The sequence below is a fragment of the Acipenser ruthenus genome, chromosome 48, assembly GCF_902713425.1.
Source record: "Acipenser ruthenus chromosome 48, fAciRut3.2 maternal haplotype, whole genome shotgun sequence".
NCBI lineage: Eukaryota > Metazoa > Chordata > Actinopteri > Acipenseriformes > Acipenseridae > Acipenser > Acipenser ruthenus.
The window spans coordinates 1,261,488-1,285,383 of record NC_081236.1 but is presented as its reverse complement, the minus strand read 5'-3'; the positions used below and the strand labels follow the sequence as shown (position 1 = coordinate 1,285,383).

General features: G+C 45.7%; 2 protein-coding genes across 5 annotated transcripts in view; one reads left to right on the top strand and one right to left on the bottom strand.

Moving 5' to 3' along the window:
* The first annotated feature begins 2,161 nt into the window (after positions 1 to 2,161).
* LOC117968832 (monocarboxylate transporter 13-like) lies at positions 2,162 to 19,594 on the top strand. Of its 2 annotated transcripts, none has more exons than XM_059014458.1 (7): positions 2,162 to 2,665; positions 5,612 to 5,671; positions 8,068 to 8,278; positions 10,776 to 10,919; positions 13,923 to 14,194; positions 17,755 to 18,277; positions 18,789 to 19,594. In XM_059014458.1, exons 3-7 carry the CDS (start codon positions 8,074 to 8,076, stop codon positions 19,091 to 19,093), a joined length of 1,449 nt encoding a protein of 482 aa, XP_058870441.1. In that variant the 5' UTR covers positions 2,162 to 2,665; positions 5,612 to 5,671; positions 8,068 to 8,073; the 3' UTR covers positions 19,094 to 19,594. The 2 variants fall into 2 exon arrangements, with proteins under 2 accessions (XP_058870441.1, XP_058870440.1); XM_059014457.1 differs by having other exon boundaries at positions 5,607 to 5,671.
* Positions 19,595 to 20,828: 1,234 nt separating this feature from the next.
* The window catches only part of LOC117404599 (arf-GAP with coiled-coil, ANK repeat and PH domain-containing protein 1), a 34,811-nt gene continuing 31,743 nt past the window's right edge, over positions 20,829 to 23,896 (bottom strand). For 2 of the 3 annotated variants that reach the window (XM_059014450.1, XM_059014449.1), the window contains one exon: positions 20,829 to 22,745. In XM_059014450.1, coding sequence (XP_058870433.1) covers positions 22,639 to 22,745 — 107 coding nt within the window. In that variant the 3' untranslated portion in view covers positions 20,829 to 22,638. Of the gene's footprint in view, positions 22,746 to 23,714; positions 23,779 to 23,896 lie in introns of all 3 variants that reach the window. The other variant, XM_059014451.1, reaches the window with a different exon arrangement.

The window sequence follows — 23,896 nt, the reverse complement described above, 5'->3', positions numbered from 1 at the left end:
AGCTGTTTTTTTCATTGATTCGAAATGTAATTTTAACAATTTAGATCAGATTACTCAATGAACAAAAAGGATCAGGTCACATTCTCACTAATGGACGCAGCGTTAACCCGCGCTCGCTTCCTGTCAGGTTTGCTCAGAGGCTAAACCACAGTGTTGGCTATCGTCCCGGTAACCTCGCTCCGACTCACATCTGCATCCTGCGCGGACAGGAAGTGCTCTCCTCCCAGCATGCCCTGCACAGGATGTCCTGGACTGGGCGGCCTCGCTTCACCTGGGCTCGATGTGAAAGCTCCCTAAGGAACACCCTCTCAATCCTGTTTTTTTCTGTGTAGATTCTCTATTTCTTTATATGGCAATGCTGAGGGTTCCTGTGCTGTCCTACTCTCTTCCCCCTCCTCAGATTCACTCACAGGTACTGAGCAAGTCTCCTCTGTCGTGCACTTTCACCCCTTCCCTAAACTGCCCTGAAATGTGTGATTTAAAGAGACACACACAGCAAACCCAACATATACTGAATACTGTATTATATTAAACGTCATACAGTGTGAATATTGTAGCAAATATCCCACACAGTCTGATTACACTATGTAACACAATTTTTAACACATGATGGGAGACTACATTTGGGGGCTGATTCGTGAAAGTGATTTACAGTATAATCGTAAATCTCGAAAAACTACTCACTTCTAAATCTTTTGTAGTCATTTTTGTATTACTTTAGTATAAATACATGTTAATTTGGATTCATATGTTGTTTTTTTCTGACTTTATGTGAACGAAAAGACACAAATTCACCAGTTTTCTCATTGGAAATAGGTACATTTCAAAATATCACTGTCCTGGTCACAAAAGCAAAGTTTGTGGGGAATAATAGCCATTTTCTATACTTTTGAGGCATAAGCAATTAGGAAATAACACTGACTACCCAGGAACCAAAAAAAAAAAAAAAAATTTGTTACATGGTGTTATATTACTGTTTTACAGTTTCAAAAAATTCAATTATTATTATTATTATTATTATTATTTATTTCTTAGCAGACGCCCTTATCCAGAGCAACTTACAATTAGAAATGTGTGACTGAAGGTGAAAAGTTATTGAAATTGGAAGTACCATCGTTGGAATTAGTACAGCGCTTCATGAAAAGGTAGTTTTTTTAGTTTTTTTTAAAACAAACTTGCTCAAGCTTCATTCATTCCCTTCTGCAAAGACTGAGCTACAATACAATGTTGGGTTCTGTGTAATAAAATGGTCATATAATGTTATGATGCCATTAAATATATCTTTGAGTTTTATAATGGTAGTTTGCCATCTTTTTTTAATATTTAACACAGAAGAGTAAAAAGCGATGCAAAGGAAAATGTTTGATCAATGGTTCTTTCATTGTGATGTTCGGTGCTTAGTCTTTGGCACCATCTAGTGGACAAAATATGTCAGTGTATGGGTATTTCTAACATTTACAGAAGGTCTCCTGTTATTATAATTTATTTCTTAGCAGACGCCCTTATGCAGGGCGACTTACAATTGTTACAAGATATCACAATATTTTTGACATACAATTACCCATTTATACAGTTGGGTTTTTACTAGAGCAATCTAGGTAAAGTACCTTGCTCAAGGGTACAGCAGCAGTGTCCCCCACCTGGGATTGAACCGGTCAAGAGTCCAGAGCCCTAACCACTACTCCACACTGCTACCCCTGTTGAATGAATGCAAGTGTGGGCGAGACCTAATTTACGAATTCTCGACTCCAAATAAACCGTTGCTATTGCTAAGGGGTTAATTTATCATTTTTAACTAGTATAGCCTTTTTGTTACAATTAGTAATTGTTAAACTTGACGATATTATTTATACAGTACGGTGCTGACAAAATATCACCAAATTAAAAAGAAAATAAATAAATAAATAAAAAACGGGCAAGGTATTTTTGACAACAGCCCAAAATCTATATTTTTTCTTCTTCTTTTTTTTCTAATTAATTACTTTAAAGGCTTTTGTTTCAAAGACAAATGACTGAAGTTTGTAAGAAACTGTTTTTGGTTTCCCCTGGAGCTCAATACTGTATTAGCTATGGTCTGGTCTCTCCACAACACCTGCCGTGCTGGCAAGCCTGCTGTTGTCCTCCAATCCACCAGGTGTCGCCATTTCTTAACGCCCAAATTGGCGTTCTGAACGGTTAATTGATGGCTGTGTAATTTTTTTACCAGCATCAGTGGTAGCGGTGAAGAAGCATGCTGTTCGAGAACAAAAAAGGACTTCTGTTTTGGGTTTGATGAACCGCAAAGGATTTAAAAAAAAACAAAAAACTGATGATTCACCGTGCACTGTAACAGTCGGCATTGTGTGTACAGTTCCTGCATCCGAAATGTATATTTAATGAATGGAAACACGCGTTTTTAAGAACACCACATTGCTGCATATTATTATTAATAACATAGACTACATGCAAATGTCGAATTTAGCCATTTCAATCGTTTGCAAGCTGTCGTGTTTGCAAGTGCGTGCGCCCAGCGTCTGAATTCTGCAAACAGAAAAACTGCATCAGAAAAAGGACTCGTGGAAACACGACCCGCCTGGGGAGTGCTTGCAGTTCAGTGGTACTGAAACAGAACAAAAAAAGACCAAACCACAACAAGAACATCTACTGTTCAATGGAAAGGACTCCGGTATTGTATTTACATCTATTTATTGATCCATTTAGTTCCCTCCCTCAATATACACCGCATAGGAACTAAAAAGGCTCATCTCCGCTGCCAAGCAACCCACCGGACCGTTAGTTACTTAACAGACTGGTTTTATGATTACAACATACTCCTGAACTTACCTTATCGTTTTTGAGGTAAAAAGTCTCTTGTGCGTTTGGTGCTGTTTCAAATGAAGTCTCACCGATTATAAAACGGACCATAAAAGAGGGGGGGGCGGTTTAGTGCCTGTAATAAAAGTCTCACTGTAAACACCTTGCCTCTCTGGCTGTCTAAATAATACATTTAAAATATGAAGCAAGCTCAGGACGTGGATTATTTTACCAGAAGAAACCGTGACATTTAAAAAACCACGTGTTTATAGCGTTGTGTAATGCTTCTGTATTCGATAGAGAGCGCGAATGGTTCTGTGTTTCTATATAATAAGTATTGGCGTGTTCTTAAAATCGCAGAAGCAGTCATTCAAATAGTTAAACTGAACTGGAGTAACGCTGTGAGCTGTTGTTTCGCAAGGATACCTGTGTAACGAGTTACACCGGCCGTGCATCAGTCTGTGCAGGTTACATTTAGGGCACTGAATTGAACTGGCGGGGCTCCGACCGGCTCCTGAACTATTTAAACAGTTGAATGAAAAAAAATGCAACTAATTAAAATGCGCAAATGTAAATTAATTAGTGCTTTAACCCTGCGATGCACACAAGCATTTTTGAAATGAGAGAAGCTGCTTTATTTATGTAACTAGATTCAATTTTTTGTGCAAAACGCCGTAATCAACACCCCCTACCACGTGATCATAATACCCGACGAACCTTAGGTTTAGGGTTATGAAATAAATTTTGTTTTAGTATCACCCTTATCATGTGATTGGGCTGTAGCCTATAATGATGACGTCTGTTACGAGTTGCGCACGCAGCACTACCCTGTGGGAGCCTTCGTTCTGCAGCATCTATCGCGTGGGAGTGGGAGTGGGTGGGGTGGAATAATTGCACATTCTAAATTGGGTAGAAAATCGAGGATGAAATAATTGGGCAAGCTAAAATAAAAACAGTGAAAAAAAGTCAATGTTGATTTCATCCACGCGGTTCAGTTTGGATAATAAAGTCGCATGAAGTGTAGGAGAGTCTTGCGTGGTCTGAGATTTGATTACAAATCTTAAAAGGAGTTGACACAGTTAGCCTGAAACAATTCTTTAAGCTCAGCACAGAAACCGGGACCAGAGGAGCTGGAAATGAAGTGGAGCTAGACTCAGGGCAGAGGGAAGGAGACTCTTCTTCACACAGAGAGCGGGGAGGAGATGGGTTACCCAGCCATGCTGTGGAGGCAGAATCGCTGGGATCCTTGAAGACTTGACAAGGTTCTGAGATCAATCAGCTGCTCAGAACCTGGCGAGCTCGGATGGGCTGAACCGCCTCCTCTCGTTCGTAACTGTTTCTGGTGTTTTTATACTAGAAGGGGAGAAGATCCACCTCTACTTATTATATGATAACTGAATGAGCCGTTCTGCTAGAGGCTGCTCTCGCTGTGCTGTCAATGGGACCCATTGTGACGTTAAAAAACAAATCCGAACTGTCACTTTGCAGGATGAGAGGGATTGGAGTCGTCCTGCTGAGCGATTTGTCAGAAAATGCCCTGAGGGTTTTATTGCCATTATAAACAGTGCTTTTATTGTTAATTGAAACATTTGCCATCTTTAAACTACAGCTTTATTGACCCTGTTGAATATTTGACTTTCGCTGTCCTGCTTTTTCGTTTTTATGTTCAGTCACGTCGCAAATTTTGTGGTTTCAAAATGTACAGTTTGGGTCCAGTATTGGAAGTGGATTATGTTAAAATATTTCAATAGTACAGGTCTGGCAAAGAGTTTAGCGTTCGCTAGAATTTTAGGATTGAGAGAAAAAACTGTACAAACATAATTTTTTTTTAAAATGAAAATGTACAGTGTAATATTGTCCTGTGTATCTAATAGCATATCTATGTAGTATTAATTTCTCACAAATGTATATATGGTTCAACCCAACCTGTCACAGAAACATGAATATAAATAGAATGCATGTTAAATGCAGTATACACTGCCTGGCCAGTTTATTAGGACCGGTCTACCGAAGTCAGCCGGGATTAAGGATGGAAATTAGGTTGATCATGTGATGTGACAACCTTGCAGCTCCTATATAAAGCTGTGGACGCAGCACAACTGCAAACAGTCTACCAGAAATGGGTTCAGATCTACAGCTCTGTTGCATCAACCTAGAATTTTAGGATTGAGATTTCAAAAAACAACGACTATATGAACATAATAATCATGTAATCAAAGAAACTACAAAATGATCTTGCAAAAAAAGTCTACCGGAAGCCATAATAGCAGTACAGTACTATTTCATGTTAGATTTCAGTGTCACATTTTTCAGTTGTTGTCAGTTTTTCGCTATGTGGAAAACTACAAAGTGGTGTGTAATTTAATATGTTAACGTAACATTATTCAGCAAGTTTGGAGTAGTGGTTAGGGCTCTGGACTCTTGACCGGAGGGTCGTGGGTTCAATCCCAGGTGGGGGGACACTGCTGCTGTACCCTTGAGCAAGGTACTTTACCTAGATTGCTCCAGTAAAAAACCCAACTGTATAAACGGGTAATTGTATGTAAAAATAATGTGATATCTTGTAACAATTGTAAGTCGCCCTGGATAAGGATGTCTGCTAAAAAATAATAATGAATTAAATTTTATGAAGCAGAATGATTCAATTCTACAGCTGGAGGGCCTTGCAATGAAACTTAAGGGAATCCAAACTTCTTTTCTGTTCATCAACCCCGCCTCTAAATGGGAGTGGCTTCATTGCCCCAGTCCTGTTTTGCATAAAAATGGGAGGGGTTTCAATCCATGAGAGTTTTTTTTTTTTCTCCTCTTCACAGTACAGAGTTCAGCTGGTTTAGAGGTCTGAAGATCAGCTTGCACCGGAGAGACAGACATCATTAAGGTAAGGAAAATCTGCACACTCTCAGATGACTTCCAGTATTTATTTTTTCTTTCTTATATCTTCTAGTCCAGTATTTTTAGCCTGTAGCTGCGTCTCACACTTGTAGCTGACTCAGTGCATTAGTGTGCTTAAGTCAGCAGGTTTGCAAAGCAATACACTTCTTAAAAGTCAGCACTGCAGTTTCGTGCTCCAAGCGCGACCCTGAGCAAGTCACTGAACCTCCTTGTGCTCCGTCCTTCGGATGAGACAAACGAGCTCCTATTGGAAGTGACTCTGCAGCAGCAGCAGTTGTTGATGATGCGTAGTTCGCCCACTCGTCTCTAAGTCACTTTGGATAAAAGCGTCTGCTAAATTATTAATTCATAATAATAATAATAATAATAATAATAATAGTAATAGAACCTGTGTTTAATTGAATCAGCTTTATATTTGAATCAATCCATTCCTGAACCTGTGGCTGCTTGTCCCACACAAACGCTCGTTTCTCTGTTTTATCAGCAGCGTGTTTGAGATGCTGTAATATCTCTAGTCAGACTCGTGCTAGCGACCACATTCTTTCAAGTGGAAAAGCCCAGGATGTGAGCGGAGCACAGCTAACAGGAACAGAAAGCACAGCTCAAGGAAGTCGGTGTCACGTTTCTGTTAGCTAGGTGAGTGTAGCAGTGCGAGTGGGGTATCGGAGAGGCAGAAAGCCTCCATGCACCCTCAAATGGTGTTGCGCTCAGGAACTGGAGCTAAAGATCATACTTGGCAAGTTTCGTCACACTCGGACAAGCCTAGACATACGAAAGAAAGTCATTATTATTGTTATTATTATTTATTATTTATTTCTTAGCAGACATCCTTATCCAGGGTGACTTACAATTGTTACAAGATACCACATTATTTATTACATACAATTACCCATTTATACAGTTGGGTTTTTACTGGAGCAATCTAGGTAAAGTACCTTGCTCAAGGGTACAGCAGCAGTGTCCCCCACCTGGGATTGAACCCACAAGCGTCCAGAGCCCTAACCACTACTCCACACTGCTGTGTTTCTAGGCTTGGGTTCCAGCAGGGAGATGCAGCTTCTATATACCCTCCTTACAGGAACGCCACTGACCTTACAAATGCACAAGCCTCGTGTTTCTTTATTTTCATTTCTTGTCCCCGTTGCTCTTTGTATGCCCCCTCGAGTCTGTCCGGATGTGTTTAACTGCTTTGAGTCCGCCGCGCCTCGCCAGGTTCATCCTCTGCAGCTGCTCTTGTAGTAAGATTGCTGTTATCAGAGGTTTGTAACTGAACACTCAAGTAGTGATCTTTTCTGTCAGTATGGCTTTTTATTTATTTGTTGTTATTTATTTATCCCAGGCGACTCACACAGGTGTTACAGGGCAGCACAGGGCTCTCTCCCTCTCTCTCTCTCTCTGTGTCTGTGTGTCTCTCTCTCTGTGTGTCTCTCTCTCTCTGTGTCTGTGTCTCTCTGTCTCTCTCTCTCTCTCTCTGTGTCTGTGTGTCTCTCTCTCTGTGTGTGTCTCTCTCTCTGTCTCTCTCTCTCTCTCTGTGTCTGTGTCTCTGTCTCTCTCTCGTTCTTTCTCTGTGTCTCTCGTTCTCTCTCTCTCTCTGTGTCTCTCTCTCTCTCTGTCTCTCTCTCTCTCTCCATCTCTCTCTCTCTCTGTGTCTCTCTCTCTCTCTCTGTCTGTGTCTCTCTGTCTATCTCTCTCATTCTGTCTCTCTCTCTCTCTCTCTCTCTCTCTCTCTCTCTCTCTCTCTCTCTCTCTCTCTCTCTGGTTCCTCTAGTATATTAACCCCACGTGTGTGTGTGTGCTGTGCCGCAGGGCTCCATGGCGATGCCGCGGTACTCCTCTCCCCCGGACGGGGGCTGGGGCTGGGTCATCGTGTTCTCTCTCTCTCTCTCTCTCTCTCTCTCTCTCTGGTTCCTCTAGTATATTAACCCCACGTGTGTGTGTGTGTGTGCTGTGCCGCAGGGCTCCATGGCGATGCCGCGGTACTCCTCTCCCCCGGACGGGGGCTGGGGCTGGGTCATCGTGTTCTCTCTCTCTCTCCTCTCTCTCTCTGGTTCCTCTAGTATATTAACCCCACGTGTGTGTGTGTGTGTGCTGTGCCGCAGGGCTCCATGGCGATGCCGCGGTACTCCTCTCCCCCGGACGGGGGCTGGGGCTGGGTCATCGTGTTCTCTCTCTCTCTCCTCTCTCTCTCTGGTTCCTCTAGTATATTAACCCCACGTGTGTGTGTGTGTGTGCTGTGCCGCAGGGCTCCATGGCGATGCCGCGGTACTCCTCTCCCCCGGACGGGGGCTGGGGCTGGGTCATCGTGTTCTCTCTCTCTCGTTCTCTCTCTCTCTGGTTCCTCTAGTATATTAACCCCACGTGTGTGTGTGTGCTGTGTCGCAGGGCTCCATGGCGATGCCGCGGTACTCCTCTCCCCCGGACGGGGGCTGGGGCTGGGTCATCGTGTTCTCTCTCTTCCTGGAGTCCGCGCTGGTGTTCGGGCTGATCCGCTCCTTCGGCGTGTTCTTCGTGGAGTTCGTGGAATATTTCGAGGAGCCGGCTGGAGCCGTGTCCTGGATCACTTCCATCGGGGTCGCAGTGCAGCAGTTTGCAAGTCAGTCACCGGGCGGGGGGGGAGGGAGGGGGGAGCAGAGGGTTAGGAAGGGTGGTTAAAGGGAAGGAAGGGGGAGTAGCATTGCATCTGCACCCAGACACTACACACAGGTGAATGGATCTCAGCACAGCTGGTTATTTGGGTCTCTGATCCTCCTCTCCTCTCTCCCTGGTTAGTCAGGTCTCTGATCCCCCTCTCCTCTCCTCTCTCCCTGGTTAGTCAGGTCTCTGATCCTCCTCTCCTCTCTCCCTGGTTAGTCAGGTCTCTGATCCCCTCTCCTCTCCTCTCTCCCTGGTTAGTCAGGTCTCTGATCCCCTCTCCTCTCCTCTCTCCCTGGTTAGTCAGGTCTCTGATCCCCCTCTCCTCTCCTCTCCTCTCCTCTCCTCTCCTCTCTCCCTGGTTAGTCAGGTCTCTGATCCCCCTCTCCTCTCCTCTCCTCTCCTCTCCTCTCCTCTCTCCCTGGTTAGTCAGGTCTCTGATCCCCCTCTCCTCTCCTCTCCTCTCCTCTCCTCTCCTCTCCTCTCCTCTCCTCTCCTCTCCTCTCTCCCTGGTTATTCTGGTCTCTGATCCCCCTCTCCTCTCTCCCTAGTTATTCGGGTCTCTGATTCCTCTCTCCTCTCCTCTCCTCTCTCCCTGGTTATTCGGGTCTCTGATTCCCCTCTCCTCTCCTCTCCTCTCTCCCTGGTTAGTCAGGTCTCTGATCCCCCTCTCCTCTCCTCTCCTCTCCTCTCCTCTCCTCTCCTCTCCTCTCTCCCTGGTTAGTCAGGTCTCTGATCCTCCTCTCCTCTCTCCCTGGTTAGTCAGGTCTCTGATCCCCCTCTCCTCTCTCCCTGGTTATTCGGGTCTCTGATCCCCCTCTCCTCTCCTCTCTCCCTGGTTATTCAGGTCTCTGATCCCCGTCTCCTTTCCTCTCTCCTCTCTCCCTGGTTATTCGGGTCTCTGATCCCCCTCTCCTCTCCTCTCTCCCTGGTTATTCAGGTCTCTGATCCCCGTCTCCTTTCCTCTCTCCTCTCTCCCTGGTTATTCGGGTCTCTGATTCCCCTCTCCTCTCCTCTCCTCTCTCCCTGGTTAGTCAGGTCTCTGATCCCCCTCTCCTCTCCTCTCCTCTCCTCTCCTCTCTCCCTGGTTAGTCAGGTCTCTGATCCTCCTCTCCTCTCTCCCTGGTTAGTCAGGTCTCTGATCCCCCTCTCCTCTCTCCCTGGTTATTCGGGTCTCTGATCCCCCTCTCCTCTCCTCTCCTCTCTCCCTGGTTATTCAGGTCTCTGATCCCCGTCTCCTTTCCTCTCTCCTCTCTCCCTGGTTATTCGGGTCTCTGATCCCCCTCTCCTCTCCTCTCCTCTCTCCCTGGTTATTCAGGTCTCTGATCCCCGTCTCCTTTCCTCTCTCCTCTCTCCCTGGTTATTCGGGTCTCTGATCCCCCTCTCCTCTCTCCCTGGTTATTCGGGTCTCTGATTCCTCTCTCCTCTCCTCTCCTCTCTCCCTGGTTATTCGGGTCTCTGATTCCTCTCTCCTCTCTCCCTGGTTATTCGGGTCTCTGATCCCCCTCTCCTCTCTCCCTGGTTATTCGGGTCTCTGATTCCTCTCTCCTCTCTCCCTGGTTATTCGGGTCTCTGATTCCTCTCTCCTCTCTCCCTGGTTATTCGGGTCTCTGATTCCTCTCTCCTCTCTCCCTGGTTATTCGGGTCTCTGATTCCTCTCTCCTCTCTCCCTGGTTATTCGGGTCTCTGATCCCCCTCTCCTCTCCTCTCCTCTCTCCCTGGTTAGTCGGGTCTCTGATTCCTCTCTCCTCTCCTCTCCTCTCCTCTCCTCTCCTCTCTCCCTGGTTATTCGGGTCTCTGATTCCTCTCTCCTCTCTCCCTGGTTATTCGGGTCTCTGATTCCTCTCTCCTCTCTCCCTGGTTATTCGGGTCTCTGATCCCCCTCTCCTCTCTCCCTGGTTATTCGGGTCTCTGATTCCTCTCTCCTCTCTCCCTGGTTATTCGGGTCTCTGATCCCCCTCTCCTCTCCTCTCTCCCTGGTTATTCGGGTCTCTGATTCCTCTCTCCTCTCTCCCTGGTTATTCGGGTCTCTGATTCCTCTCTCCTCTCCTCTCCTCTCTCCCTGGTTATTCGGGTCTCTGATTCCTCTCTCCTCTCTCCCTGGTTATTCGGGTCTCTGATTCCTCTCTCCTCTCTCCCTGGTTATTCGGGTCTCTGATCCCCCTCTCCTCTCTCCCTGGTTATTCGGGTCTCTGATTCCTCTCTCCTCTCTCCCTGGTTATTCGGGTCTCTGATTCCTCTCTCCTCTCTCCCTGGTTATTCGGGTCTCTGATCCCTCTCTCCTCTCTCCCTGGTTATTCGGGTCTCTGATTCCTCTCTCCTCTCTCCCTGGTTATTCGGGTCTCTGATTCCTCTCTCCTCTCTCCCTGGTTATTCGGGTCTCTGATTCCTCTCTCCTCTCCTCTCCTCTCTCCCTGGTTATTCGGGTCTCTGATTCCTCTCTCCTCTCTCCGGTTCAGGTCCGCTCGCGAGTGCGCTCAGCAATGCCTGGGGCGCGCGGTCTGTGGTGATGGTGGGCGGAGTCCTGGCCAGTTTGGGGATGATCCTGGGCTCTCAGGCCAGCAGCCTGACTCACCTGTACCTGTCCATCGGACTCGTCTCAGGTAAGAAACACACCTGCACAGCGATCCCCACTTCAACGGGGCTGCACTGAAAAGCATGTCGCAGTTTTTGCATGTTCTTAGATCTTGAATGACTCTCTCTCCGTGTACACTTCGTCCCTTGCTGGTTTGGCAGCTGTCCTGTGCTTGGGTGTCTGTTGTTTATCGAGTTCAGGGCACAGAGTCGGCGTTTCTGTAAAGAGACTCCCCTGGAATTCAGTAAAAGAAGAATCCTTTATTTCATGATCAGCGCTCTGTTTGTAAAAGCACAGCATTACGAATTACCAGGTAGAAAGGCAGGTTTAGAGAAAATGTTTTACCAACTCAATATTCGAACAATTGCAAACACCACAAAACAGTAAGGAAATAAGGGAGGATCTGCAGGGGGGAGTCGCACAGTCAGGGGAGCGCAGGGGTCCCCGAGGGTCTCCCCTGGTAAAGGCACGGCCGTGTGGTGTGCAGGGGGGAGTCACACAGTCAGGGGAGCGCAGGGGTCCCCGAGGGTCTCCCCTGGTAAAGGCACGGCCGCGTGGTGCGCAGGGGGGAGTCACACAGTCAGGGGAGCGCAGGGGTCCCCGAGGGTCTCCCCTGGTAAAGGCACGGCCGCGTGGTGCGCAGGGGGGAGTCACACAGTCAGGGGAGCGCAGGGGTCCCCGAGGGTCTCCTCTGGTAAAGGCACGGCCGCGTGGTGTGCAGGGGGGAGTCACACAGTCAGGGGAGCGCAGGGGTCCCCGAGGGTCTCCCCTGGTAAAGGCACGGCCGCGTGGTGTGCAGGGGGGAGTCACACAGTCAGGGGAGCGCAGGGGTCCCCGAGGGTCTCCCCTGGTAAAGGCACGACCGCGTGGTGTGCAGGGGGAGTCACACAGTCAGGGGAGCGCAGGGGTCCCCGAGGGTCTCCTCTGGTAAAGGCACGGCCGCGTGGTGTGCAGGGGGGAGTCACACCGTCAATATTAATTTGTGCAACTGTGTAGCTGACTTCAACCCCTGGCCTTAACACTGGAACCCAAGTTTCAAAGTCCAGATTGCAGTGGAACTGCAGTAACCGACTCAAACTCTGACACCCAGGCACGTAAATAAGTCACCACATGCAATAAAACGAGAACTAAAAGCAGGCAAAGTTAGAACGGTCTTCACTTGGCAGTCCTGCAGTTTCACGTTGTGCTGCCAGAGAACGAGGTCAGCATGCCCTGAGTGTAGAGTTTAGTGACCTCTGGTTTGAATAAATAAATCATTTATAGAAAAACAAGGGATCAGCTTTACAATAGTGTCATATCTACAGGAGTTATATTCAGCTGTGCATCACCCTATAAAATGAACTGATTCTGCTTCATAAAGTCGAATGAAACCTGCTGAATAATGTTAACATATTGAATTGCACGACGCTTTGTATAGTTTTCCACATACTTAATGAAAAACTGACACATTGAAAAATGCGACATTTCAAAATCTAACATGAAACACAGCTGTACTGCTATTATGGCTTCAGGTAGACTTTTTTTGCGAGATCATTTTGTAGTTTCTTGGATTACTTGATGTGAAATAAAAGATCTAAATCATGTTCTGATAGTTGCTTTTTTGTTTTTACATTGTCTCAATCCTAAAATTCTGTTTAACCCTTTCAGTTCCTGAATTATTTTTGTCGAGCTGAAGAATGTGAAATTAAGTTATAGAATTCAAAAAGGAACTCCTTTATTCAGTATTACAGCTCTGGACAAAAGTTTTACATCACCTAGAATTTTAGGATTGAGACATAATTCAGCCTATATATATATATGTGTATGTATAGGATGTAGAGTTATACAGGCTAGATCAGTTTATAGAACGAAGAGCCAACGTCATCTAGTGATCTCTATTCCTCCCTCCCTCTCTCTCTCTTTCTCTCTCCCCTCATGTGTCTCTCTCTCTCTCTCTCTATCTCCCCTCATGTCTCTCTCTCTCTCTCTCTCTCTCTCTCCCCATGTCCCCCCTCTCTCCCTCCCTCTCTCCCTCCCTCCCTCTTTCCCTACCTCCCTCCCTCCCTCCCTCCCTCTCTCTCTTTCTCTCTCTCCCCTCATGTCTCTCTCTCTCTCCCCCCCTCTCTCTCTCTCTCTCTCTCTCTCTCTCTCTCTCTCTCTCTCTCTCTCTCTCTCTCTCTCTCCCCTCATGTCTCTCTCTCTCTCTCCCCATGTCCCCCCTCTCTCTCTCCCTCCCTCTCTCTCTCTCCCCTCATGTCTCTCTCTCTCTCCCCCCCTCTCTCTCTCTCTCTCTCTCCCCTCATGTGTCTCTCTCTCTCTCTCCCCTCATGTCTCTCTCTCTCTCCCCTCTCTGTCTCTCTCTCTCCCTCTCCCTCTCTCTCCCCCTCTGTTTCTCTCTCTCCTTCTCTCCCTCCTCTCTGTCTCTCTCTCTCTCTTGCTCTCTCTCAAATTCAAATTCAAATTCAAAGGTGCTTTATTGGCATGACCATTATTCACAGTATTGCCAAAGCAATGTACACACAGTACATCATCTGAACATTAAATAGACAATAACACTGATGAGAATAATAATGATAATAATAATGGTAAACAAATATAAATAATAACCACGTTATTAACAGGGCAGCAGTGTGGAGTAGTGGTTAGGGCTCTGGACTCTTGACCAGAGGGTTGTGGGTTCAATCCCAGGTGGGGGACACTGCTGTTGTACCCTTGAGCAAGGTACTTTACCTAGATTGCTCCAGTAAAAACCCAACTGTATAAATGGGTAATTGTATGTAAAAATAATGTGGTATCTGTATAATGTGAAATAATGTATAATGTGATATCTTGTAACAATTGTAAGTCGCCCTGGATAAGGGCGTCTGCTAAGAAATAAATAATAATAATAATAAGTTAAGCTATAAAGCTATAAGTTAAGCTATAAAATAAGCTCTCTCTCTCTCTCTTGCTCTCTCTGTCTCTCTCTCTCTCTCTTTCCCCTCTCTCTCTCTCTCTCTCTCTCTCTCTCTCTCTCTGTCTCTCTCTCTCTCTCTCTCTCTCTCTCTCTCAGGTCTGGGCTGGGCGCTGGTCTTCACCCCCTCCGTCGCCATGGTAACCCGCTATTTCCACCAGCGGCGCACCCTGGCCACGGGGGTGGGGTTCATGGGGGTGGGCGTGGCCTCCTTTGCCTTCTCTCCGCTCTTCCAGTTCCTGGTGGATCACTACGCCTGGCGGGGGGCCCTGCTTATCCTGGGGGGGCTCAGCCTGAACCTGCTGGTGTGCGGGGCTCTGCTCAGACCCCTGAGGCTCCAGGAGGACCAGAGCATCACAACCAGCCCGCAGGTAGGGACCCAATCTCACCTGGGCGGAACCAGAACAGACCCACAGAGAGAGAGAGAGAGAGAGAATGGGTTATATAGGCAAGAGGTTCAGTCCAAGGCGGTTCTGATGAGGGTGCATGCATGAAAGAGAGAAATGAAAGGCAGAGACAGACCGACATGAGAAAGAGACAGAAATGAAAGAGAGAGACACAGACATGAGCGAGAAAGAGAGACAGACATGAGAAAGAGAGACAGACATGAGAAAGAGAGACAGACATGAGAAAGAGAGACAGACATGAGAAAGAGACAGACATGAGAAAGAGAGACAGACATGAGAAAGAGAGACAGACATGAGACAGACATGAGCGAGAAAGAGACAGACATGAGAAAGAGAGACAGACATGAGAAAGAGAGAGACAGACATGAGCGAGAAAGAGACAGACATGAGCGAGAAAGAGAGACAGACATGAGCAAGAGAGACAGACATGAGCAAGAGAGACAGACATGAGCAAGAGAGACAGACATGAGACAGACATGAGTGAGAAAGAGAGACAGACATGAGAAAGAGAGACAGACATGAGAAAGAGAGACAGACATGAGACAGACATGAGCGAGAAAGAGAGACAGACATGAGAGAGAGACAGACATGAGAAAGAGAGAGACAGACATGAGCGAGAAAAAGACAGACATGAGCGAGAAAGAGAGACAGACATGAGCAAGAGAGACAGACATGAGCAAGAGAGACAGACATGAGAAAGAGACAGACATGAGAAAGAGACAGACATGAGCGAGACAGACATGAGCGAGAAAGAGACAGACATGAGCGAGAAAGAGAGACAGACATGAGCAAGAGAGACAGACATGAGCAAGAGAGACAGACATGAGCAAGAGACAGACATGAGAGAGACAGACATGAGCGAGAAAGAGACAGACATGAGCGAGCAAGAGAGACAGACATGAGCAAGAGAGACAGACATGAGCAAGAGAGACAGACATGAGCAAGAGAGACAGACATGAGAAAGAGAGAGACAGACATGAGAAAGAGACAGACATGAGAGAGACAGACATGAGCGAGAAAGAGACAGACATGAGCGAGAAAGAGAGACAGACATGAGAAAGAGAGACAGACATGAGCAAGAGAGACAGACATGAGCAAGAGACAGACATGAGAAAGAGAGACAGACATGAGAAAGAGAGAGACAGACATGAGAAAGAGAGACAGACATGAGAGAGACAGACATGAGAGAGACAGACATGAGCGAGAAAGAGAGACAGACATGAGCGAGAAAGAGAGACAGACATGAGCAAGAGAGACAGACATGAGCAAGAGAGACAGACATGAGCAAGAGAGACAGACATGAGCAAGAGAGACAGACATGAGCAAGAGAGACAGACATGAGAAAGAGACAGACATGAGAAAGAGACAGACATGAGAGAGACAGACATGAGCGAGAAAGAGACAGACATGAGCGAGAAAGAGAGACAGACATGAGAAAGAGAGACAGACATGAGCAAGAGAGACAGACATGAGAAAGAGACAGACATGAGAGAGACAGACATGAGCGAGAAAGAGACAGACATGAGAAAGAGAGACAGACATGAGACAGACATGAGAGACAGACATGAGAGAGAGACAGACATGAGACAGAAATGAGAGAGACAGACAGACATGAGAGAGAGACAGAAATGAGAGACAGACCGACATGAGAAAGAGAGAGAAATGAGAGACAGAAATTATTATTTCTTTCTTAGCAGACGCCCTTATCCAGGCGACTTCCAATTGTTACAAGATATCACATTATTTTTTACATACAATTCCCCATTTATACAGTTGGGTTTTTACTGGAGCAATCTAGGTAAAGTACCTTGCTCAAGGGTACAGCAGCAGCGTCCCCCACCTGGGATTGAACCCACGACCCTCCGGTCAAGAGTCCAGAGCCCTGACCACTACGCCACACTGCTGCCCTTTAGAGACAGACCGACATGAGAAAGAGAGAGAAATGAGAGACAAATGAGAGAGAGAACAAAAAGATGATAAAAAGAGATAGAAAAAGAAAGATAGAAAGAGAAGGAAAGAAACAAAAGAAATGAGAGAAAATAGAAGGAAAGAAAGATGATAGAGAAATAAGAAACAGAGAGATAGAAAGAAAGAAAGCTAGAAGCAAAACACGACCAAACTGTCCGCAGTCTGTGTTCATGTGGTGAGAATTTCCCAGCATTCCTACACTGACAGACTGGCGATTTATTTATGAGGTAAATGTTACTTCTGTAGCTGCAGGAAGAATGCCAAGGGCAAACACGTTTAGGTTTTAAGGTGGAAGTATCAAGACATCTCACCAGCACCTTATTATCAAAATCCCAGAAGCAAACAGAACGGGTTCTATAGGCAAAAGGTTCAGTCCAAGGCGGTTCTGACGAGGCTGCGTGACGCACTGGGGACGCTTACAATACTGTGTTCGGTTCTGCTCCCTCCGTAACACAAAAAGGACGCTGTGACTGGAGAGAGTCCAGCGAAGAGCAGCCAGACTCACCCCAGGGCTCACAGGAGAGCTTAGCTAGGTCCAGACACAAGCTGAAACCTTTTGTCTGCTTGACTGAGTTTGGCATCTCTACAGAATTTCTTATGGAGTTGAGTGCAGAACAGACTCACTTCATTCAGATCAGGTAATAAGGGCCAGGACAGTTGTTCAGGGAGACACACTTGATTTGACGTTGAGTTTTGATTCACACTTTTCTGTCACTGAGGTAATTTTCATTTTCCTCTGCTGATGTGACTACTGTATTGTAGAACCATTCACACCTCTGCAAGGGTAATGTCTAATATATAGGGCTTCTCGTGTCTTCTGAGCTCTCAATTACTGAACTAACACACCCCTAATTGAACTAATACTTTTACAGTTTTTTACAGTTAATTACAAGTTAACTGTAAAATCTTATAACTTGACATCTGCAACTTTGAGCCGAGAACAATTAAAAAAAAGGTCTAATCAAGGAAGTGATTAGTTCAGTTAAGGGTTAAGAGGCTGTGTGGTCCAGTGGTTAAAGAAAAGGCCTTGTAACCAGGAGGTCCCCGGTTCAAATCCCACCTCAGCCACTGACTCATTGGGTGACCCTGAGCAAGTCACTTAACCTCCTTGTGCTCCGTCTTTCGGGTGAGACGTAGTTGTAAGTGACTCTGCAGCTGATGCATAGTTCACACACCCTAGTCTCTGTAAGTTGCCTTGGATAAAGGCGTCTGCTAAATAATTATTATTATTATTATTTATTTCTTAGCTGACGCCCTTATCCAGGGCAACTTACAATTGTTACAAGATATCACATTATTTTTACATACAATTCCCCATTTATACAGTTGGGTTTTTACTGGAGCAATCTAGGTAAAGTACCTTGCTCCAGGGTACAGCAGCAGTGTCCCCCACCTGGGATTGAACCCACGACCCTCCGGTCAAGAGTCCAGAGCCCTCACCACTACTCCACAAATAAGAAGTAATTGAGCGCTCAGTTGAAACGAAAACCAGAAAGCGCTGGTTTTGAGAAGCCCTGGTCTAATGCAAGGCTTTCTATTCCATTGTTTTTTCCCAGCACCCCAGCTCCTCCTCCTCCTCCTCCCCCCCGCTCCTCTCCAGGCTGTGGTCCCTGTTCGACCTCTCCTTGCTCAGGCACTGGCCCTTCCTCACCTACACGGCCGCCATCACCCTCTTCAACGCCGGCTACTTCATCCCCTATGTCCACCTGGTGGCACACATCCAACGGAAGGGCTTCTCCGAGTACCAGGCGGCCCTGGTCATGTCTCTGACCGCGCTGACGGACCTGCTGGGCCGGGGCGTGTCCGGCTGGGTGTCGGACCTGCGCAGGGTGAGGCTGCCTCACATCCTGGCTCTGTGGACGGGGCTGACCGGCCTCTCCATGCTGGTGATCCCGCTCGGCAGCTCCTACCCCGTCCTGCTCGCCCTGGGGCTGGTCTACGGGTTCTGCTCCGGAGCCATGACCCCCGTGGTGTTCTCGCTGCTCCCCGATATCGTGGGAGTGGGGCGCATCTTCGGGGCGCTGGGGCTGCTGCAGATGATCGAGAGCGTGGGGGGGCTGCTGGGGTCCCCGCTGTCAGGTGAGAGGGGGGGCGCTTTGCGTGTGTCTTCAGAGAGCACTTTTTTTTTAAAATTCCAATTACATTTCTTTGAATTGTTCAATTTCTACAAGCTAGCATTTTATCTAATTTTTTATCTGTTATTAATTCAATGCTGTGTCTCTTGTATAACTCGCTGCCCTGTGTGTGTGTGAATGCTGTGTCTCTCGTATAACTCGCTGCCCTGTGTGTGTGAATGCTGTGTCTCTCGTGTAACTCGCTGCCCTGTGTGTGTGAATGCTGTGTCTCTCGTATAACTCGCTGCCCTGTGTGTGTGAATGCTGTGTCTCTCGTATAACTCGCTGTCCTGTGTGTGTGAATGCTGTGTCTCTCGTGTAACTCGCTGCCCTGTGTGTGTGTGAATGCTGTGTCTCTCGTGTAACTCGCTGCCCTCTGTGTGTGTGAATGCTGTGTCTCTCGTATAACTCGCTGCCCTGTGTGTGTGTGTGAATGCTGTGTCTCTCGTGTAACTCGCTGCCCGTCTTCCCCTCAGGCTGGCTCAGGGACCTCACTGGGGATTTCACTGCCTCGTTCCTGGTCGCGGGGGCGTTCCTGCTGGCCGGGACGCTGGTTCTGTTTGCTCTGCCCCGCTTCTTCTCCTGTTCGGGCCCTCAGAACCAGTGCCCCGAGCCTGGACCAATAACCAACGGAACCGGGCCCAGCAGCAGCAGCCAACCAGAACCCCTGAACTCCATGGAACCCCAAGCGGCCCTGGTGACCGGACCGAGTGAGACCGTGACCTTCTCCGGGTCGGGTCAGAACCACAGTGCTACGCGGGTCGAGGACGCAAACTGCTGATGCAGCCAAACAAGCCAATCAACTTATTCGTCTACCTCTGTGAGCCAATCAGAACAGGAGCTTGTCTGTCTATGTGTAGGGGGGGAGGTGTGTTTGTGTGTGTGTGTAGGTGGGGGTGTGTGTCTGTCTGTCTGTCTGTATAGGTGTGTGTGTGTGTGTCTGTTTGTGTATAGGTGTGTGTGTGTGTATCTGTCTGTTTGTGTATATGTGTGTGTGTGTGTCTGTTTGTGTATAGGTGTGTGTGTGTGTGTGTCTGTTTGGGTATAGGTGTGTGTGTATAGGTGTGTGTTTGTTTGTGTATAGGGGTGTGTGTGTGTGTGTGTGTGTGTGTGTCTGTTTGTGTATAGGTGTGTGTGTGTGTGTGTGTGTCTGTTTGTTTGTGTGTGTCTGTTTGGGTATAGGTGTGTGTGTCTGGTGTGTGTTTGTGTATAGGTGTGTGTGTGTGTGTCTGTCTGTCTGGTGTGTGTTTGTGTGTAGGTGGGGTTGTGTGTGTGTGTGTGTGTGTGTGTATAAACATGAAACCTGTTTAACCCTTTCAGTCCTGAATTATTACTGAAGAATGCAAAATTATATGATTGAAAAAGTAACTTCTTATCGAGTATACATGAGAACAAAAACATATAATCTGGTAGATGGGATTTCATAAAATCAGTACTTTTTAACCCCAGACGTATTGAAAAATCACTCCTGTATTCCAGTGAAGGAATCTCCTCAAACTTCCACGAGTCTGCACTCGCCTGTATAACAGCACAGCCCAGGCAGGATGTTTCAAAGTTGCTTTTTATCACAACACAGAAACCTCGGGTCGCTTCTTTCCTTCACACAGGCCGTGGCGTTCTTTGAAACAGTTAAGACTGAAAGGGTTAATGAGCGTGCAAACACCGAGGAGGAGTGCAGTCTGGAGAAACTGCCTTTCTTTCACATTTGTGATTTTAAAATGTTCTCATGAAGTGATCAGCGGTACGGCACTGCTAGTGAAAAAGGAAAGGTCTGTCTGCTTATTTTTCTCTAGTTTAGGAAGCTTTGTGTTTAAATCCTGGTTGAAATCATCCTTACAGTTGTTTTGTTAGGTGTTTGGTGCTGCTGGCACAGATTACAGGATTGAAACCCAGCCAGGGACTAGTTAGTCAAGTCTTATTTTATCCTTTTATATATTGAAATGCAATGGGGATTTTAATGAGAAAAAAATATATATATTTCTTTTGAAAACAGCGATTTGTAACATTTGTCTATTTCAATATTTAATATTCTTATTTGTAGATAAAGCGTGTGTGTGTCATTCTTTGCAAAAAGCAAATTCTATTTTATTATTATTATTATTATTATTATTATTATTATTATTATTATTTATTTCTTAGCAGACGCCCTTATCCAGGGCGACTTACAATTGTTACAAGATATCACATTATTTTTACATACAATTCCTCATTTATACAGTTGGGTTTTTACTGGAGCAATCTAGGTAAAGTACCTTGCTCAAGGGTACAGCAGCAGTGTCCCCCCACCTGGGATTGAACCCACGACCCTCCGGTCAAGAGTCCAGAGCCCTAACCACTATTCCACACTACAGCCACCAAAAGAAATGCTAGCGTCACCCACAGTGAGAAGTTTGACAATAATAATTATTCCGGAATGTCTTTTCTCTACACACCCACATGTTTTGCAGCTAATAATTGTTCCTGAAATTCTGCTTTTTTTATTGCAAACAGACAAGAGCTACACAGACTACAAGAAAAATATTTAATTAGTTTATTTAAAAATCTTTTTATGATGCAGAAAGAAAAAAATAAAAACAGCAAATCAATTAAAACACAAATAGACACAGAATCTATACAGCTGTCTCACAGCAGGCCTGAAATTAACTGAAATTTTACAGCAGACCAGGCTCGGCAACTGCCGCCATTTTGGCTCACACATGGAGACAGCATTGTGAACGAAATACAGGAGCTAGAGCCAAAACGGCCGATCCTAGAGTGGTTTCATGATATCCTCATCTTTATAAAAACCATCAACCAGTGACATTGCCTGACCCCCAACAGATCTCTGAACTTGAGAGACTGTACCTACAGCACAGGAAGTGCCCAGCTACCAGGAAACAACAGCAACTCCTGGGTAATCTGCAGTGCTGATCTGAAAATCAGCTTTTTTTAAAAGCTTAATATGCAGATAATGCACAAATGTGTGCAGCAGGTAGATGGACTTATGGGCCAGCGAGTGTTAATTAAGCTAATATGTGATGAGAGAATGGATTTTAAAGATGGTCAGCGCTCCTTTAAAAGGGGTACCAGTAATAATATTAATAAAGCTAATAAGCAGTAAGAGAATGGATTTTAAAGCCTTGATTTCTGACTCTGTTCTGGGGATCAAGCAGTATTACTGATCTTTTGAACAAGGGACACAGTGACACTGACAACGCTATTAAAACACAGGCACAAACTCATACAACGTCATATATTATTTTACACTTTTAACAACTAGGGATGCAAAATAACATTGTTTTTTTTTTTGCTTTGTTGTAAACTGCTGTATTTGATCGATGTTACCTTAGCACACAGTGCCACCACTTGGTCAAAAGGTGTAACTGCAGCTGAAAGGATTTTAAAAAGTGTAATTTGAAGGGAATTGGCTCAGTCTGGTAAAGTGATTGTTCCTTCCGTATTTGCATTAGAAAATGTTGAATCAGCATTTGAATCAAAAACGACAAATTCATAATTTGCTATATTAACGAGCAAACGGTTTCCAATTACATTCTGTTTGTTTTCCCTTTGCCTATTTATGGTGCTTGCAAATCAGAGTGGTCCCTATCGCAATGAATACTGAGAAGGCTTGGACCCCAACAGGTTAGTTATAGAGAGAGAGAGAGAGAGAGAGAGAAATATAAAATGGAAGACTAGCACGCAAATGCATGGTGACCTCCTATGAGGATGTCGGTGTTTCCCCATATAAAGCAATGGGGAACTAAAACCTCAGTTGACATAATGTAGGCAGTCAAAGGGTATTTATACTAATGCACGCCAGCACCACCTAGTGCACAGCTAGTGTATTGCAGGCAAACAAATAGGTAAAAACAGTTGGTAAAAGCAGAGGTGGTCTTTTACTGAGATGGCTAAAGTGCGGTTTTAACGTACACACTAATTAACGACCTAACGAACAGACATTTTAAATGGCAGGTTTTTTATACCAATTCCACATTGACACATTTCCAATGCAAAGTTTGTTTACAACCAGGTAGCAACAAATCACATTACAAATTTACTGAAGATGTTAAAACACTTCGTAGGTCTTTATTAGTCAACCATAAATGTTTTGCTTTAGATAATTTATTTTACCTGAAACCAAGAGACACAAGTCTTTAAGCCCTGAAGTAAAATAAAAAATAAAAAAATATATATATATATATATATTGTGAAAAACAATGGCAGCATTTCACGGTTTCAGAGTCTCCCCTCCTAATGTTTACCAGGCTGACCGTGACCTAAAATCGCCACGACAACCTCCCCAGCAATAGCAGGCAGCGAGTGACAGGCAGGGCACTTCGTCGCCCCCTACAGTGTGGAGGTCTTAAGGTCGTCACTCCTGCGGTTCAGTTTCTCTGGGTTATTGGACGCCATCTGAGAGAAGTCTCGGAAGATATCGTGGTACGTTTCATCACCTGCAACGCAAGAACGGGATTGAAAGGGCGTTACACACACACACTTCCTGGATCAGCTCACTTCCTTCCTGTGTAACAGTTAAAAGGACCCCACCTGCGCTTCACACTTGTGTTCTGTGGTTCCCTTTGGAAACTAATGTGAAGGCTGGGATCCTATTTCCTGTAACGCAGGAAAAGAAGGGGTTTTATAGGGATTAAAACTGATACAGCACAGCACTGAACTGCACTAGACTGGAACATACAGAATTGTGCTCCTCTCTGTCTCTCCAGCTCTGGGAACGAATGACTGTACTAGACTGAACTGTACTGTATGGAACTATACCTGCCAAACTTATATTATACTGAACTATAAAATATCTAAAATATAAAACATCTTAATATTATTCACAAATGGCTAAACGGGTATCAATTCTTAAAGGAGACTAGAAAATCCATTCTTCTCTATAGAATATACAAGGGAGTACCTTAAACTATTTAGAAGTGCCTGGAGCCCACATAATCATTCCACTTTCCATGGTGCGTCTCAGATTACTGTGTGTTTACACAGTAGTTAGTAAACACACGTGCGCTTACATATCACCACAATGGGATTATGCAGTTACAATGTACTGAATGCAGACATCTGTTTGCATGATAAACGTTTGTACAAAACTGTATCCGAAAAGGGTTCGGGTTATATCGTGCAAATTTGTTTTAACTATGCCTAAGTAACGATGTGTAAACACACATGTCTTTGCAAAGGAACTACAACGTAATCACACAGTAATCACTTTGAGTGCAGCGTTACTCTAGGTATTCCTGCGATTGCTTCTTCGTCTGGCAATTTCCTCCAGGTAGGTTTTCAAATCTCAAAACATGTTTTTAAAGCCTGAATATGGAAGTGCAGGGTAAAAGGTAGCTCCATAAAAACAAAGAAAATGCCGGCACAGCGTCAAGACTTTCAAATGCATAAAATCCGAACGGTTTTACCTGTTTGAATGCAGAAGGCTGGTGACAACACAAAGCTTGCAAACACTGCAGCTCCCCCGGACGACTGGGGAGCAGAGAGAGAGAGAGAGAGAGAGAGACAGAGAGACAGAGCGATGAAACACTTCACAGACCACAGGGCCACGCGACAGGACACGCGGACTGAAAGCGCTATAGTGAGGGGT

What these genes read in the sequence shown, in the direction of transcription:
- LOC117968832 (XM_059014458.1), top strand. Translation starts at nt 8,074, where the DNA reads ATGGCGATGCCGCGGTACTCCTCTCCCCCGGACGGGGGCTGGGGCTGG. An exon ending in GTCCATCGGACTCGTCTCAG is followed by an intron (nt 10,920 to 13,922) that starts GTAAGAAACACA and finishes TCTCTCTCTCAG; the next exon opens with GTCTGGGCTGGGCGCTGGTC. An exon ending in GCATCACAACCAGCCCGCAG is followed by an intron (nt 14,195 to 17,754) that starts GTAGGGACCCAA and finishes GTTTTTTCCCAG; the next exon opens with CACCCCAGCTCCTCCTCCTC.